The sequence below is a fragment of the Varanus komodoensis genome, unplaced genomic scaffold, assembly GCF_004798865.1.
Source record: "Varanus komodoensis strain SLA01 unplaced genomic scaffold, ASM479886v1 scaffold1, whole genome shotgun sequence".
Taxonomy (NCBI): Eukaryota; Metazoa; Chordata; class Lepidosauria; order Squamata; family Varanidae; genus Varanus; species Varanus komodoensis.
The window spans coordinates 8,250,557-8,265,027 of NW_025335268.1; the positions used below are offsets into that span (position 1 = coordinate 8,250,557).

At 36.6% G+C, this 14,471-nt stretch overlaps 1 protein-coding gene across 1 annotated transcript in view; it reads right to left on the reverse strand.

Moving 5' to 3' along the window:
- CDC42BPA (CDC42 binding protein kinase alpha) overlaps window positions 1-14,471 on the reverse strand; it is a 190,801-nt gene that overhangs the window by 36,671 nt on the left and 139,659 nt on the right. The window contains exons 22-24 of the mRNA XM_044450310.1: window positions 6,537-6,597; window positions 2,921-3,040; window positions 307-387 (exon numbers count right to left, since the gene is read on the reverse strand). Of these exons, the coding sequence (XP_044306245.1) occupies window positions 307-387; window positions 2,921-3,040; window positions 6,537-6,597 (262 nt within the window). The remainder of the gene's footprint in view (window positions 1-306; window positions 388-2,920; window positions 3,041-6,536; window positions 6,598-14,471) is intronic.

Sequence of the window (14,471 nt, forward strand, 5' to 3'; positions counted from 1 at the left end):
TATGTGAACTTGTACTTCCTTTTGTCCATCCTGAATCTCCCAACTATCAGCTTCATTGCAAATAAATGAACAAGATAATGTGTTTCAATAATTTCAAACAAACTATCTCTCACAAGGTAGATATTAAACATATATCTATTAGATCTTATATTTAGTACTTCATCAAAGTTTCTATCTTGTAGCTAAACCTGCTCACTGCCTCAGTGTTCTGACACCTAGATAACTGCAAGAAGCTAACAACATGTTTAGATAAGAGGTTTGCTGTGATTTTAGTGAAACTTCTGGCCAGGACATTTAAATTGGTACCTTTGGCACAGAGAGTCCTGAACCAATATACGGTGACCTCATGGTTGGTGTATGAACTGGACGCAGAGGATGATCTGAAACCTGAACATACATATATGTTGCATATTATTTAAGACATAGAAAGCACACCATTAAAAGATCTAAGACAGAAGCAAATTGCTGCAAAAAGGGCACAAAAACTAAGGAGGCAAATAAATGAAAAAAGCATTTACTCTGGGTAACATGCTCAGCATCTTGCTAGCTAGCAAAACAGGTAAGCACCTTTAAGTTCTCCTTACAGCCTTTAACATGTGCTTTAGCATATATTTGATTAGTTCAGCCTCAAATGGTTGGCTTTAGAAAAGAACAATTCTTACATAGGTAAAGATAATTCACAAACATAAAAACTTTACTCCAACAACAGAAACAGATAGTCATTCTTCTCTTCATTGTCTGTCCTATAACTAACTCTAGTTATTTCCAGTCGAGGAAGCATTTTAGCTTCCTAAGGGCAAATGTGGCATTTTGCATTCAGGAGGCAACACTAGAGATTATTCCTTTGGATGTACACCAGTAAAAAATGTTTCATTCATCAGAACATGACATCTGTGATACATGTGGTTTGTTCAATGCAAATGTTGTGACGTGGGTCTTGGATTCACTTGGAGAAATTTTCTCATTAACTGGAGTGTGGCTGATTGACTGAGTATCTTTGCTTCAGCACTGAATTCACAGGTGTCATAAGTAAAGGTAGCAGATCTGTTTAAGTCAGATCTGATCTGCCACCTTCATAAAGATGGCAGAGGAGATTAACAAGGTCTGAATATTGTTAATGGTCAAGAAATGATTTTACTACTGTGTGGAAAGGATATTTCAGAAGGTTTTCTGAAGCATATGTCACCAAATGAAGCTGATGCACTAACATTTTTATTAATTATTTGTCTATCATGATGGGAAAATGAATAAAAATAATGGACTGGCCAAATGAATATAATAGTACAGTTCATGGTCCACAGTAAGGTGTCATGTAGGAAATTAATATTAAAAATACTAGAGGAACAATAAAAGAATAAGATAATTTGTAGTGCATGTCAATGAGGCCAATACATGCAAAAGCAGAAGAAGTCTGGAGAACTTGTTTGTTTTTTCAGTGTGAGATGATTACTAATGGGCAGTGGCATCAGGTATTATAAAATATGATAGATAACTTCAGCAATTGGTATTGATCTTCTAAAATAATGCAAGTTAAAATAATATCTTATTGGGCAAAGTCCAATCATCTTATATACAAAAGTAACATTAAGGCTTTAAAGTTATTTATTTAATTATTAATTTATATCTTTCTATTTCTCCTATTGTAGAACTCAAGGTGGCCACATGCAATTCCCAGGTGTTCTCCCCTCCAACCTTGGGTCAGCCCTAGTCCTGCTTAGCTTCATATGGTGGATGCTTTTTTCCATTAAGGCCATACTAATGTACATTTATCATGGCATAAGTACCACTGAACACCAAAGGGCTTATATCTCAATAAGCATGCATAAGATTGCAGTATAATAAAAGGAAAAACTAACTATACTCCATATTTGAAAAGTCTGATGGCATTTGAAAATCAGAAGATAGAAGAAAGAATGAGTTTGTAATGTGCAGCACTAGATATGTAATATTCACTATGAAGCCAGGATAGTCACAAAAAGAGTTGTACCAACTTTATATTAACAATAATGGCATAAGAAATGTTTTGAAAAACAAAGGCACATCAACCAAAATAAAGGGAACATACCACAGGAATACGAGGCAAGAAAAAAGCTTCTTCGGCTTATGAAAGGGCTTATGGCAGCTCAGTGGATATATGTTTTTGAACAGTGGATTAACGTTCTACCCAACCAAGCAGTATTGCAAACTATTTCTGAAACATCCAATAGTTTCAAAAACAGTTTGTTGTACGGTGTGGTAAGCTACTTAAGTCTAAAATCCTTTGGAGTTTGGATCTTGGCTGAAGTGTAGGATGGTACCCAAATGGAACACCCACAGATAAATGTATCAAAGATTTATTGGCAAGGTTCAAAAATACAGAACAAACAGAATCAGCCAACAGAGAAAAAGTAAATTAAGCAATGCTCCATCCTAGATGCAACTGACTGATACCTGAAAGGAAAAAGCAGCACTAGTAAACCATCTTACAGGACCTAGTCTGTACTATTTTTCATTTATTTATTTTCTATTTAGGCAATTTCACACACTGTCAATAGGAAGACAGTTTCAATGCTAGTTGCCTGATGGTTGAACCTATACTAAAATGTCTGTGCATCATGCTCAATTCACATTTTAGATGTATATTAAATGCATGCGCATGCACACACCATTCTATACTGAGTGTGCTTTTATATATGTCAACTTATCCTAAGGTACAGAACTGCTTTCAAGACTCATTCAAGACACTGTAGGTTAGCCTTAGGCAAACTAGCAGTGCATATCTATGTAGATTTATTTAGAAGTAAGTTCCAGTGAATTCAATGGAATTGATTCCAATGTAAGCAAGCACAGGATTGCAACCTAATATGTTATGGACTTATTTCACACTGTGATATGGGACAGACAATTCTCAAGCAAATATTCTGAGAGACAGAGAGAGTACCTCAATTGGTTCAATGTCACTAGCTGTGGAGGGGGACCTAGATCTTGAATGGAGGTGACACTTGATATCTTCATCCCGCGAAGGCGTATTAGATAAGGTAAAATTTTCAACAGAATCAATCTAGAGAAATAACCAAGGGAAAGAAACAAGCAAAGGAAAAAAAGTGGGGGAAGTGATGTTAACGTATTTTTAAATGAATAAATAATTTGCCATTCAAATTATAAACATTTGAGCTAGGTAACTTTCCTACAATGGCAGTATAAACTAATTCCTCTGATATGGCATTTGTGTAAGGCCCAGTGAAGTCTATCCTGAGCATTAGTTTATTGGCAAGATAAGGAAACCAATTTATGTTGTGTTCATTGGCCACTGAAGCTTTTTGAAGCAGTTACCATTAAAAAAACCCCCCTACTTTCAATACTTGCATCAGCTTTTGACTTGCTGGATTTTGTTTCTTCTATAAATTGCAATGGATAGTTTAAGGGGTATTCTCTCTACATTAATTTTAATCTTCACAGTTAAAGAGCCAGACCAAGGACTAAGAACAAAAATACTTCATGAAGATTATTACTAACAAAGAATTGGCAGGATGACATGCAAAAGCATTTTGTACAAATATATCCAAATTAGGAGGACAACTGTCTTAAAAATCATTCTCTTTTAGCAGAACTGTAATAAACTGTAATAATGTGTACTGTTCAACAATAAGGAAAAGAACCTAGAATAATTTTTAGCCAATAAAGGAAACAAATAACATCAACAGTTTCTACTTGGCAGTGCCATGTTGATCTACATACTGTATTCTAATTTCAGTCATCATAATAATTAATGTTTTAGCATATTTACATTTGAGAACAAAATTCCAATTCTGCAAATATTAATGATAAAGCCTGTATTAAGCACAGACTAGGACATAGGGGACTTCTACATGTTTACCCTTAGTGCTACATATGTTTAATATATTTTTGACAGAGGAAGGTTCATACTGATTCATCATAGATGTAATTATAGCTTTTTAAGTAGCTCTCCCCCACCAATACAACAATGTGGGACAGGGAATGTCTGTTCCAAATTTATATCCTCCCACACCACTAAAAAGCCTAGCTCATTTAAAAAAAAACATTGACTGCCACCCAACCTATTAACTGAATCTAAACTTTCATAATAAAAGTATTCATAATGCAATTTATTAATATGTTTAATAAATTGCTGCAGAATGATTTACTATCCCTTACAGTTCAAAAAAATCTAAAACTGTGGACAGGAGATGCCAAGCTCCCTTTCTTTACAATGTATATACATCTAACATTTAATGAATCAGGGGTAGAGAGCAGGTACAGAAACAATTGCCTTTCCTTTTTCCTTTTAGTCTAGCATGATACTTGGTTTCTACTTTTTTGAAACAAATACTTATATTAGGCAAAACAGCAATTAAGACACAATATGCTGCTCAGTTCTTTTTACTAATGTGAGAGCTGCATGGTAAAATGGAAATATAAGGAATAAAATGCTACATGATCATCAATACACATGCTTGCTATGTATAAGTAAGCTGCTTCAAGCATTGCAGCAATCACTAGCAGAAATTCTTTTCTACGCTCAGATTGAATAGCAAAAATTTGTAATTTCATGCCCCTTTGAATATCAGGTATTGTATTTCCTTTAATATAATTTTTGAAAACATTGTTCATGCACACCGGACACTTCTAAGTGCCAGTTGCTTCTTCCAGGTGCCTGGTCTGTCATTGTTTCTGAAGAAGCCTGTCAACATAAAAACGTTTGACAAAGCTCCATCACATGTTTTGGAATAGCAAGGACGAGCAATAAAATATGGGTATGCACATATATCACTACATGAAAAAACACATTTTTACATCTCCCTCTGCTTTTTCCTTCCATGTTTGTGCTTACGTTTCATTTTCACAAATTTAGAGCTTCCTTCCTGTTCAATGGTCCCAATACTATGAAGGGCAATCCATGGATGGAAGCAGGCTTCTCTTTTGCTTGTGCTGCAAGTCCAGAAGGCAAGCAGCAGGCTACACAACTGTTGCTGCAATTGTAGAACCCTCCTACCTCCAGCTTTTCCCAGATTACTTCTTTTGTTAGGGTTATGTGGGGAACACAGTCCAAGAAACTTTGTGCTTTTACGTACAGGGTTGCAAAGTTCCCAATGCACCGATGTATTAGATATCTAGGTATCAGTCTAGTAGAGATGTAAAGGCTTGGGGGGGGGGGAATGTGTGTGCGCGTGTGCGTGCGCGCATGTACCTGTGTGTGTGTGTATGCTGGGGGGGAATCAGAAAAAATGGTAAAAAGGGTTGGTTTCCCCCATATTTGCAAAACTCCCTGGAAAAAACACCCAACAGTGCACCCATTTAAAAAAAAAACTGATTCATTTTTACTCCCCTCATCAAGGCCTTCACATATGTAGCCTTTAGCTATTTAGGCAGATACATTTCCTGCTCGCTGAGCAAATGATCTCTGTGCAGAGAAATCCCTCAGCAAGAGCCTAATGTCTGTGTGCAAAGTCCTGAATGGAGCATGAATTGTCTAATCAATGAGCAGTGTTCTTAGCTTGGATAGTACTAGTTACCTGTTGGATCAAAGAAAGTGGGGTTCAAGGTAACTCTTGGTATGCTTTTTCTGACAGGCAGTGGCAATTTGCACCGTCAGAACTGACAATCCTGATCACATCCTAGAGCAGTGCTTTTTAACCACCAGTCCATGGACTGGCACTGGTCGGCCGGGGAGCGGGGGAGATCCCACTGCCTGGTGCAGGAGCTGGCTGTGCTCCACCACCTCTTCCTCAGTTGGCATTGCGTTTCTAGGGGGTGTGTTGCTGGGGGGGGGGTAGGGAGGGGAGAGACAGCTGGGAGCCATGCTGCACTGATTTCAGGATTTCATTATTTTGTTGGCATTTTTTGTTGCTCAGTTTCTTGTTGTTTTGGAGAATTTTATTTTTCTTTCTTTTTTGGGGGGTGGTATTGTGTTTGGAAACGAATACACAGAATACTGTATTGTGTGTACCGTGCTTTTTGTTTCTGCCTCAGCAGTCCCCAAGATGGTTTTCCTGTTTTTGCCGGTCCCCAGCTATGGAAAGGTTGAAAATCACTGTCCTAGATGGTAGGCTGGGTGGGGAGGCGGCCTCCTACTTTACTCTTACGTCTCCAATAAGGCTTAATATATTTCTCACTGATGCACAGTAACAGCAACTGAAATCTATGTATTTACTGATTTAATATTATGGGGGAAATGGCAACATGTTAATAATGAATGAAATAATCCCTCATGGTAATAACTTCCCTATGATTGTTTCCACAGGATTTTAATTCTGCTCAGAATCATGTGCCAGAGCTTACTGTCATTTTTGTTTCTGTGACATTCTAGAGAGCAACATTAAAAACAAGACCACCACACACATTCTTGAGGATTTCCACTTAAGCAATACCAAATGCAAGGAAACAACTGGAGTGGCAATAGCACAAGACAGCAGCAAGATAAATATGCAAGCCATAAACAGCATCAACAAAAATGGTCTACATTAAACAAAGGCATGTGCATTATTAGGCAAAACTAAAAGGCCACACACAGCACACACAGCAAGACATCTTCTTACACGTCTGCCTTTGTGAGCTGGAATACAGGAAGGGGAGCGCTTTAACAGAAAAAGGAGGAGACTGTTAACAGAAAGGCACAGAATTCAGATCCACATTTCTATCACAGGACACATACAACAATATGAATATATATAGAGAGAAAGAGAGAGTATTTTCAGTGGTTAAAACATTCTTGGGTGTACTAGGGTGTCTCTTTTGAAAAGAAATGGGAAGAAAGAAACATAGATCAACAGAGAAAAGCAATTATTTTCAAAGATGTACCTTCAAAACTGACACTTCTCTAAAATTCAAGATAATTTAAAACTAAAACTCAAACTACATGTTAAATGCATCCTGTGTTTAACATGCAGGATTAAAAATATAAATAGCATCTGTCTTTTTGTTAAAATATTATGTTGCTATTGAAAGCAAATATGGTGTACTACTTAAGAGAGTTGGATTAGGAATGAGATAAAATTCAAATCTACATTGAGCCATGAAGCTCAATGGGTGACCTTGGACCAGTTTCCATCACAGTAACGTGCACCCTTCGGAAGAGCGAGGGAAAGTGACAGTTCAACCTTATCCTAAAGAAAGGAATAGCCAGAGGTACGTAGATTCCAAGAGATCACTGAATTTTAAGGAGCACAGGATCCTAAAGGTGCAAGTTTGACTGCTGCTGGACCAAGTTCTGTGTGAGTAAAGGGATTCTCAATACCTAGATTCCTCCTGACTAGACTATTCCTCTGGTGATTATGATATACTTTGAGTTGAGCTCTGAACATTCAGAATTATAATCTTCCATTTCAAGGCACAGGAGGCTGTAATGACATCCGATCACTAGGTCTTACACTGTGCATCTTTTGACTATCTAGATTTTCACTAGTACTCCCTACCATTTTGGACCATCTCCAGACCATGTTTCTGGTACTGGCAATTCCTGACTCTTTTGGCCTTACACCAGGATTTTCTAAGAAGAACCACTTCACAGGGTTGTGAGGCTTTTACACCATACCTTTGGCTCCTTGAAAGAAAGGTGGTAAATAAATGTAAGAAAATATGTAAATATTGTATTCATAGCTATCAATGCCTAAGAGTCATGAGTGAAAGAAACACTTGGGGTCTGATTATATGTTCTCAAAAGCCAATGGTAACAGTCACATGGAGGAATGAACCTAAGAGCAGACACAACAACACTGATAACTGCCATTATACACAAGCAGAACTGCTGCTTTCTTCAGAGTCACAAGGTAATACCTATCAAACTTAATCATGTCAGCCCAACTCATGTATGGCTTCTTTCACACAACTACACCCAAATGTAGGATTTCAAAACATATGAACTGGCCAGGTCAGTTCAAAATATGTCAAATTTCCAAGAAGAGCCCATCATGAGGTAAATGCATACTTTAACTCAGATTAGTTATCCCAAAACAACACTGGATAAACCATTTTTACTTTGCACAATGCGTTAAAGCTTAAGGAACAGAGTTTTCCCCCCAACCTCACCACCTGCAATGAATATCATGTATGGAGTGGGAACTAAAACCTATGAGTATAGAATCACAGAATGGAATTTATTTTGGATAAATAAATGAATAATGGACTTTCATATCTCAGGCATGTCGTTTGAACAGTGAGCTCTCAATTCCTACAGCAATGCACAAAAAATTGATTACAGAAAAAAAAGAATTCATCTTCTTTTAGCACCATTTAATTGAGTAAAAGCACTTTTGCTTCAATGGACTGTTTGCAAGTAGTCATACGAGTTTTAAGTGGCACAATGTCTATTGCATTTCTTGCATTTATGCACCATTTTAGTTCTGAAGAACCAGAACATGAATAGAAATAACTTAGGCAATAGAGGAAGTTTTAATCCTTAGATTTAGCCAAAGATTCCCTATCTGGATTGCCAATAAATGGGTTTTGTTCCTAACACCTCCAAAAATCTTCTGAAATGTTTTACTTTTGGTGGAAACAACGGTTGTATAACATATGATTACTTTATACAGCAGAGATATCAAATTCAAATAGAGCGTCCTACTCAGGAGCTGTCCAATTTTCTTTAGGAAACTGCCTTTTTTTTCTTTTTCTTTTGAAAAAGGAAAGAAACAGAAATAGAATCAACTGCAATGTCCAGACAATATCCTGCAACATCTTGCCAGCCAAAGTCTCTTCATGATGTACCAGCTCCCATAATTCCTTAGACTTGAGCACCCTCTACAGCTTCTAGCTCCTCACCCTCTGACCTACTTCTTAGAAGTTGCTGCTTATGTTCCAAAGTCTTTCAACATGCCGAAACAGCTTTCTCATCAACCTGCCATGCTAAATGATTCATGACATTTAAAACACCCATTTCTGATGGCTACTATCACACATAGCACACCTTTCTTCCTTGACAATTACTGTTGGTAAATTGCCATCAAATTGTAACTCTCCTTTACAACAGAGTGCTAATTTAACTGGTGTGCAGTATGAGTCACCTTCTAACATGGATGTTGGTTAAGTTGTGGGCTACTCAACAGTTTGGCAGGGGTACAATTAACAATGGCTAACAATGGCTAACTATCCTCAATGAGCACTTCTTCAGCTGTGTGCCTTCCAAAAGTGTAGAACTGAATTTCTCATCATTCCCAATCACCATGGGATATGACAGTTGGAGTACATCATATCTACAGGGCATCCAGATGAAAAAGACTTTAGAAAACTCTTGGAAAAAAACCCTCACATGTTCCCAATCAGTTCTAAATTGACTCGTAATATTAAGTTGCAGTGATTTAAATTGACTTCAAATGCCATCTCTGTTAATTAGAAACTCATCCTATTCTCTGAGCATATATGAATCTCATTTTCTAGTCTATAAAAGAACTTCAAGAGAAATGACTTTTAATTTGTGCATATTACAAGCAGATTTATATTGGCAACCAGCTGATTGCAAGCCTCAACATCACTAGGCCCCCCTTACATTGCCCCCCATTACATTCAAAGGTCTTGTTATGGGCTGCATTTTGTATTATCAAATGGATTTTCACTTTCTGCATTGTACTGATTTTTAATGACAGTATTTAGAGCATGTTTAAAAGCTGATTCCTTTTATAAAAGAAGGCAACTTAACTGCAAACTTCTGTTTTCCTTATTTAGGGAATTATATTAGAGTGGCTCTTCACAATCTCACCAGTAACCATTCTTCCACTAATGTTTAAATGTCACTTTGGAGGTACTGTAACTTGTTTGCCACAAAAAAAGTCTCCAGAAAATTGTGTAGATGTCTTTGTATTTTCTTACATTTATCTTTGATCAGTTTCCTACAAATGCATGCTTAGGCTGTCCAATATGTTTAGTTTTGCCTTGTCAATGCCCGTATAAGTTTTAGCTGTCAAAGAGAGCAAAGTGCAGTAAGTAACATGGAAACTGGAAAAATGGGACTAAATGGGAATGAGGGGAGTAATATGAAGGAAGAGGAAAAGGAGAAAAAGTGTGAGAAGACGGTACATAAAAAGGGGGTGGGGAGAGGCAATATTCCCCACTGAGCAAAGTATTGCTCTTACTTTTAAGAATTTAATTGTTACTTGTCATTTGACAATTCCTGGAGTCTCCTACAAGTCCAGAAAGGGGAGAAAGTGTCTCTACCACCTGTTTATGGCACTTTTTGCCACAGTTACTTAAGTTATACAAAATCCTTCTTTTATTGTGAAGCAGCTAAACGGGTGCCCATTTTGCAGCCATTTACTTCCCTGCCCTTAAATCTGAACAAATAGTTCTAGCAATTTTTTTCGGGGGGATCATGAAAAGTGGGTGAAGCGACAATATCTCCCCTTTCTGAATTTGCTAGAGACTGAAATGGAAAGTTACAAGGAGGCTGACAAGGCTAGGTTGCACATATTGAACAACCCTAAGTGCACAGTTGTGAAAGGCTAACACAAAAATTTAAAATAAATAAATTACAAGTAGATTTGCACTATTTTCAGGGGACAAAAATAATTTAAAAAAAGGAAAACAAATACCATTTTTATTCTTTTTTAAAGCTAGTGAGCAGAAAGTGGTTGTGATTGAATTGGACTGGGAAGAGGTGGCAAGTCAAATACTACTGTAAGTATACTGGGGTACAGGCTGGAGGACTAAAGAGGAAGGAGCAGAAGAACAAGCTATGGTAAGCTTAATTATCTATTTATGTAGCTTATTTACAGGCTGGTTTAACTGACATGTCTATGCAGACACAAACTAGATTTTTAAAAAACTCTTACTGCCAGTTATCTAGACATTCTATACAAGGGCAAGACAAATATGGAAAGTATGAAACTGTAAAATCAATGTCCCTGTGATATAGTCCTTGAAGTATCATGTACGTTCTATGTGTGGAGGGAATCAAAACATTAATGATTCTATCCCTAGTACCGTGGAATGAAGGGAGTGACAGGAGATCCAATGACCAGTATCCTTAAATGGGAAACTCAACATTTTTGGAAGGCCACAATAGGTGATGAACATCTAAGTTGGCTATATGCACTTCAATTTTAAAGTAAAATGTTGCTCAGAATGTTCTAAAAAGGGTGGGGGGGGGGGAGAGCACTGGAAGAGCAAAGCAGGCTTCCAGTGAACTACCTACTAGGAAATGATCCAAATGTAGCTCAGAATTTTCTCAAAGAAGTAGAGGACAAAAACACAGGTCTCTGGTAAGTTGCCTATAGAAGGAAAGAGCCAAAATTTACTGCAACAGCAACAATGATTCATGTTACTCTGTTGCATCTGTAGTCTACAGTTAAATGCAGCTGGAAATTCAGAAACTTATTTTTTCCCATAACAAAATAGAGAAATTATATGCTTCCTCTTAGTGTAACTAGAGTAAGCTGTAATTGTTTATAGCTTTCTATAATATAAATTACTTGCCTGGGAGAAACACAGTCTGAAACATTGCCTGTCAGATGGATAAATGCAAAGCTTATGTTCTAATGGCAAAAGTTACTTGGTGGCATATGTGCTTTACACAGTGACTGTAAAGCAGAAAAAGCAAAGTAAGACTATGGTCAGCACCTTGAGATGGCAACATGGGAATACCTTCTTTGCAAGTCCTGTTTAAAATTGCATTGTGTGAGGTTTTTCTTTGTGGTAAGCTTTTTGTCCAAAGTTAGAAGACTAACATTGTCATGCTATACAAATAAATTGACTATTTCGCTTTAGTCTCCTGAAATCTATTTTCTGCATGATGCTGAAATTAATTAATTCCAGTCCAGCTGCAAGAGTTAGGCAAATTAACAATTCTAAGGACAGTGAGTGGAGATTCAGAGCGATAATCATGCTGCCAACAAAGGCATTTATTATTTTAAAAAACAAAAAACAATTTTAAGTGTCAAGTGCTAGTTTGAATGCAGGAGATGGAAAATGCACAAATGCATAAATGATAGGTGGTAGGCAACAAATAATAACTAATCACAGTTATTCAACTATGATTAACTAAAAGCTTAGGTATTTTCTTCTTTATCCATTACTGATCTACCTCTTTTATATAACAGGTCAACTTGACTGAGCCTACAGTTTCCAAGTAGTTTTCAGTTGGTGTATGTTTGACATGTACTGAAGATAAAAATCCAGTCTAAATCTGATGTTGAACAGAAAGGCATTAATTAAGGCAAATGTTTCTGTGATCCTTGTTAATTAGAGAGTTCCCTAATACATCAACAGTAATGCCATAATTAAATTTACTATGAGTTCACAATACTACTCACACCAAAAACTGATGTATAACTGATAAAAGGTTTTTATCAGTATATGAGTATACACTACACCCTCTTTACTTCACAATAGACTCCCACAATCAAGGTAGTAAGCTATTTTCTACCAAACAGTTAGATTTCATGCATTTTAAGGTAGCTGGGATTTCAACTTTATCAACAAGATACTTTAAAAAGTCAATTTTAGAAAGAGAGTGATCTGTGTATATTCTAGGACAACACTTCTAACTTTTAATTTATTAATCTACTACAAAAGAACATACAATAAAATAATGCAGTCAATCAAAAATGATTTGTTGGCTGGTATAGTAATTTGTTAATATTCAAGGTAATCTTCATAATATTTAATTGCAATTTGGAATTCAGAAAGGTCAGAAACCTCTGATAATTAAAGGGAAGTAAACTGAGCAGAGAAAAGAAAACCATTTGACAGCAACAGAAAATAAACCATACTCACACTCACCCCAAACAAAATCAAAATGTTTCAAGGAACAGATTTTAATGGTCAACTTCTGATCAAGTGATGTCACTAACAATACACCAACAGTAGGGCAGAGTAAGTGTGAGCCATCTCAATAACTTCCATTAGCAAAAGAAAGGATAATGCACATAGGCCATGCCATTAAAAATAACTGAATTGAAAACTACATGGAATATAATCTTATCATGACCATGGAAACCTCCTGTTGATTTCCATGCTCTTGATGTCACAGCTTGTTAAAATGACTGCATTACTATCTGAATTTGCCAAATTGATCTGTTCTACTGAATAATTTGGTTCTTTTGAGGTGAAAGACTTACGTCATCCATAAAATCAATCAATGAGGATGAAGAAGAAGAAAAGGAATCCTATTTTAACGCATAGAGCAGTAAAGAAACAGAAACAGATAGATGAAAACTTCTGTTTGTGCAAATAACAAGCACAACGATACTGTTGAAAAATCAAGTAAAGAAAGATACCAAATAACTAACAGATTTTTTTATTTGTTAGTATAAATGTACAGGTTTGTTAATTATCATTCCACCTACAATAGATATTAGTTCACTTACATTACATACAGTGTAAGGAACTAGATCCACAATACCGACTGAGGTCTGCTGTACCCTTTAGAAGAAAATATATAGGTACATAGATATCATATTCCCTATCAATTATCATTATTTATTGGTGGTAAGATTTGAGCATCCAAGCTAGTTAAATGCCTGCCAAATAGTGGGACTCCTGTATGGAAATTTGGCTATAAAGATGGGCAGTAGATGAAACAGTGGGAAAGTGTCAGTGCAAACTTTGTTTTCCAACCAACTCTATTTTAACCATTTTTCTTGTCTCCTGCCTCCTACAACCCCCTGTCCATCTCTTGGTAGCAATCTCATCCCTATTTCCAACCCCAGACTGCTTGCCTCTTTTCTTCCTCCCCTTCATCTATAGTCAATTTCTAAGGCTATGGTGAGACATGTGTGGAAGCGTAATAGGAAGAGGTCCCCCCCTTTGTTAGCTCTGGACTTATGATACTGTTTTCCTGCTTCTCCAAAGGCAACACTAGTTCTCAGTTGGGTTTCCAAACAGTATTTATACTCATTGTTGTTAACCTTGGTATACCCACATTAATTCTTGCCCTTTCTAAACTTATCAGATGAGTTATTTATAATGTAAAGGATGTAGATTTTTTGCTGCTAGCATGCGAAGCATCCTAAGAGTATAAGGATTGCTCACCTCACAAAGTAACCATCACCCTTAAATGGGGGAAGCAATTATATTTCATGACGTTGTTCCTAAAGTGAAGGGGCATTTGGTGAGCTAGTTCCCTAGGTGCACTGCACTTCCGCTCAATTCCAATTTTGCTGACAAAGCAGGACAGCAGGCAAAGACAGACAAGCTAGTAGACACTAGGATATAGTATTGCATGAACTGCTTCTTTTCAGTCCTTTAATTCTGGTAATAGAATCTGCTTTATATTTTCCATTGGTAACAGTATGATCCAGAAATATTTAAAATAAGATTTCATCCTAAGTATTAATATAACAAGGAGCTTACTATATTTAAGTAAAAAAGCCACTGGAAGCCATGATTTCAATTTTAATTTCAGTTTTATAATTTCTCCCCAGTTCTTGATTATATCTTCAATCTAATTTGAAGGGTATTAAAGATGCTTTATTTTAGTCATACATTTATAAATAAATGGAAACAGTAGAAAGAAGCAGAAAATAAATTATGGTTTCCACATT